The sequence below is a fragment of the Schistocerca cancellata genome, chromosome 3, assembly GCF_023864275.1.
Source record: "Schistocerca cancellata isolate TAMUIC-IGC-003103 chromosome 3, iqSchCanc2.1, whole genome shotgun sequence".
In the NCBI taxonomy this organism is placed as follows: Eukaryota; Metazoa; Arthropoda; class Insecta; order Orthoptera; family Acrididae; genus Schistocerca; species Schistocerca cancellata.
In genome coordinates this window covers 822,348,138-822,352,200 of record NC_064628.1, presented here as the reverse complement: position 1 = coordinate 822,352,200, position 4,063 = coordinate 822,348,138, and the positions used below count along the sequence as shown (strand labels likewise).

The 4,063-nt window shown below is 41.3% G+C and overlaps 1 protein-coding gene across 1 annotated transcript; it reads right to left on the bottom strand.

Annotated features, from left to right (window-relative positions):
• Nucleotides 1-2,613: 2,613 nt before the first annotated feature.
• Nucleotides 2,614-3,063, bottom strand: LOC126176591 (transcription factor LBX2-like). The gene has a single exon (XM_049923752.1). The coding sequence runs from the start codon at nucleotides 3,061-3,063 to the stop codon at nucleotides 2,614-2,616; it is 450 nt and encodes a 149-aa protein (XP_049779709.1).
• Nucleotides 3,064-4,063: the final 1,000 nt, after the last annotated feature.

Sequence of the window (4,063 nt, the reverse complement as noted above, 5' to 3'; positions counted from 1 at the left end):
TCTTCATCAAATAAATCCCTGAGTCTTAAAGCATTTATTTGCTTTCAACACTCACTGACAAAGATGAGGACACACTGCCGGAAATGATGGAGCATACACTAAAATTTCTGCGTTTAAGGAACCCAAGAAAATTATTGAACGATTTTTCAACTCTGTCAGTCCTCGAAGGTGTAGGACATACGTTCTATACTTTTCATATTCGTTAATCAAATACATCTGTTTTACTCTGCTTGCATTTAGATACTGTTGTTTCCATTGCTTGTAACATTAATTCACCAATTTAAGTGTTAGATAATGTTATATTTCATCATTTTCTTCATGTTTGTGTTCTAAGATTGCCGATAGAACTGGAAAGAGATTAATACTTTATTAAGGGCTTTAAGTGAAAGAGAAATTGTTTCAACGCATTCCAATAAAAAAAAAAGAAAATGTGAATGTAGTTACATTCCTGCTGACACTGTAGGTTGCGCAGTATTCTTTTCTGTGGCCATCTAGATGTATTTCAGGCTATATAACTGAAGTGGTTTTTATATACTTGGTAAGGTATGAGTACTATTATTATTGCAGAGTATTCTAAACGAGAGTCAAGTGGAGTACTACTGTCTGTTACTGTAGTTGGGAAACCGTCAATCAACAACACAATTTCATAGAATACAATAACAAAAATTAATATTGTAATACTGTTTTATTAACTCTCATAGGAATAAATTATCGTGGATATATAACTGTATGAATATATATTACAGCAATTCGATTCGCCATTTGTATTGTTACTGTAAGACTGCATCATTTATATTTATCTCTCTACGCCAGCAGTTGTTTATTCTTCCATTCTTCCTATTACTCTGAGATCACAATCACTTTTGAAACACGTAATCTGAATTTACGATTTATATCTTTTATGGATTTCATAGTGGTTGCGACAAAACTGAAGCGAAGTAAGAAAATTAGGATAATGAAGGTAGATATTGACCTCTGTTTTCACAGCTACGAAACTACAGCTTGAAGCACTTACATGTACGAAACTATGACGCAAGTTAGTTACACTCACTGGCGAGTATTCACATTCGCATCCTTCATGTCGCTGTTTAGAGGGACACAGCACTGCACTGCACATATGTTTCTTGACTCTGTAGCAGAAATGAGCTAAACATAGACTGCAATATCTCTTGCTTTGTGATTCTCGTTCCTCGCGATGTGCACATGTTACAGAGAATGTAACTTCTCGATGAATTGTTCCTATCACGATATTATACACAAAATAAAGACCTGTAATAAAGCTTCCAACACAGAAGTCTTATTGTCCCTATCGCAGTTGATATATATCCTGATTACTAATTTCAACGAAGCTGTATTGCCGTCTTCAGACCTGCTCAACTTCGCTGAAGCTGGTAGTCAACATACATGTCAACTGCGATCTGGGCAATAAAACTTCTGTTTTGGAAGCTTTTTACACTGATATAGCTCTCGCTCTCCTTCTGACAGTGTCAGATAATTGTATTAAAATAAGACTTCATAGTAAAATGAAGCACAATATCCCTCATATTATGTTCGCGGGAATGTGCTCATGTTATTGGAATTTATAAACAGAAAATTTAACAAGGGGCTGAATATGAAAAACAGTTTTCATGTAAGACGGAACTGCATTTGTAAATATGACTGTAAGCTAAACCGTTAGATCAACAAACGCATTCTTTAATACTCACTAGAGTTACTAGTTCTTCAGTCATGAAACGAACTGTGATCTGAATTTGGAGCTAAGCATCCAAACAGCACCATGGGTTATAACACATTTATTCACTGGTTACGTAGTAGTTTTTCTCCCTTTAATAGCGTTTTTCTCTCCCTAACATTCGTTTATGCTACATAATTTTCCCTTTTTTCCATTGCAGATGCCAATTCCACTATTAACACGTAACTGAAGTATTATTGATAAGTTTTTTCTCTTTTTGCACGAAAAAGACTTTAAGTGCACCATAGAAGTTAAAGAACAGTCCAAAAATTTTAGTTTCAAAGCGAAAACCGGCGCAGCCATGTAACTTTTTCATCATTCGTAAGACAGCGTATTACTCAACGTTCATACTCTACGACATTTTTGTATCCATTTATCATGAAATCTGGCACTGGATCTTCTGTAGCGATAAATGTTTGCAACAATAAACGCCTTGCCACGTGTTACTCAACACCTGTTGAGTCCTACATTTCTTCACTTTTATAAAGGTTAACATAGTGAGACTTCCTCTTTCTGAGCTTGCAGTTTCGTATAAATCCTGACAGTGATTGTCGAGTGAAAGCATTTTACAAGTAATGAAACGTCCCTGATGGATTTGTTACTCAGGTGACTACCAATGGCTGAGCTCTCCTGACCAGTCCATTCAGGGAGGTTTCAATAATTGTAAAGATTTTCCACTCGACTATTGGTGAAGTGACAGCGAAGTGGGAAAGTGACCGTCTCTCGTAACAGGAACAAAATACCTGTCAAAAAGTGCCTGAACAGTGCTCTGCGGTGAGTATCGCACAGGTGAGTTGAACTCTTCAGAATTCAAATGTCTACGTAGTTAGAGTCCACCCAGTTACTGCACATTGCGTCACATTGTCCTGCAGAAGTGCCCTCTACTTGTCGATAGTCGAGTCGCCCCCGCCCCCGAACACTCCAGGTGCTACCCCCACAGCTGATGCAGCAGCCGCCATGTGTGCGCTGCTCGAGGGCGCCTTCTTCTTCAGAATGCCGAGGTCGGTGACCTTCTCCAGGAAGGACCTGTGCGCGGTCAAGACGTCGGTGGACCCGGCGTCCTTTTTGAGCTCCTCCATGTCGCGCTTGAGCTTGGCGCGCCGATTCTGGAACCACGTGATGACCTGCGCGTTGCTGAGGCCCAGCTGGCCCGCGATCTCGTCGCGGTCCGCAGGTGACAGGTACTTCTGGTACAGGAAGCGCTTCTCCAGCTCGAAGATCTGGTGGTTGGTGAACGCCGTGCGCGACTTCCGCTTCTTCTTCGCCTGCTGCCGCGAGTTGAACAGGTTCAGGTGGCTGGCTTGGCCCTCTGCAACACAAAGCAACAACATTGACGTTGTTAATCTTTCCCTTACTTTCCACTTCATTGTTTACTTCAGTTTCTATTCACATATTAAATCCAGAGTAGTCTTCCTTTGATCCATCTAAAATTTGTTGATTATTGGTTGAAAAGGACACACTTTGTTGGTCGTTTTTTTCTATTTATTTTCTAATCTGACGAATAAGTTTGGCCTTTTTATGCCCATCTTTATATGAACTGGGGGGCATTAGTTGTTACATGATTAGTGGGGTATCAACGAACTCTTTAGCTATATTAAAAGGTCTTACTTCATTTGCTTTCCATTTCAGCGCTACAACGCGTTATCTTGAAAGCCCTCTATGATAAAGTCGGTAATCGTAAGGAACAACGAGCAACCGCTATAAAATAAATCCACCGTGAGCACAGTCTGCGATGATGAATATCGCGCTTCCTGCTTTTGCTAGTGCCAGCGCCAGTATCTCTACACGATTCTTTGACCCTATTTGCCGTGTGTAAAGCATACAGTATGGGTCCCATGAGACATCTCTGAGGGACTCTTGAAGTGAAATGGAAATGAGGGTTTGGCGTCATTGGCCGGGAGGCCCCTTATGGGGCAGGTCCGGTCGCCTTGGTGCAGGTCTTATTATTACATTCGACGCCACAGTGGGCGACCTGCGCGCCGGATGGGGATGAAATGATGATGAAGACAACACAACACCCAGTCCCTAAGCGGAGAAAATCCCTGACCAAGCTGGGAATCGAACCCGGAACCCTTAGGACGGCAGGCCGTCACGCTGACCATTCAGCTATTAGGGTGGACGCACTTGAAGCATATGCGCTATTTGATCAAAAGTTTATGGACGCCCCTATGTAATAGATGTTACGAGAGGCGGACCCGCCAGTGTAGAAGTTAGCCGGAGAGTATTCTGTTGTCAGTAGAGAAGCAGTGGTAACACAATGGACTGGTGAGGACAGCTCAGTGACATCGAAAGTGGACTAGTCATTGTATGACACGCTAGTAACAAATCCAT

Bases quoted from the DNA above. Each gene is read 5' to 3' on its own strand.
- LOC126176591 (XM_049923752.1), bottom strand. From the start codon at position 3,063: ATGTTGTTGCTTTGTGTTGCAGAGGGCCAAGCCAGCCACCTGAACCTG.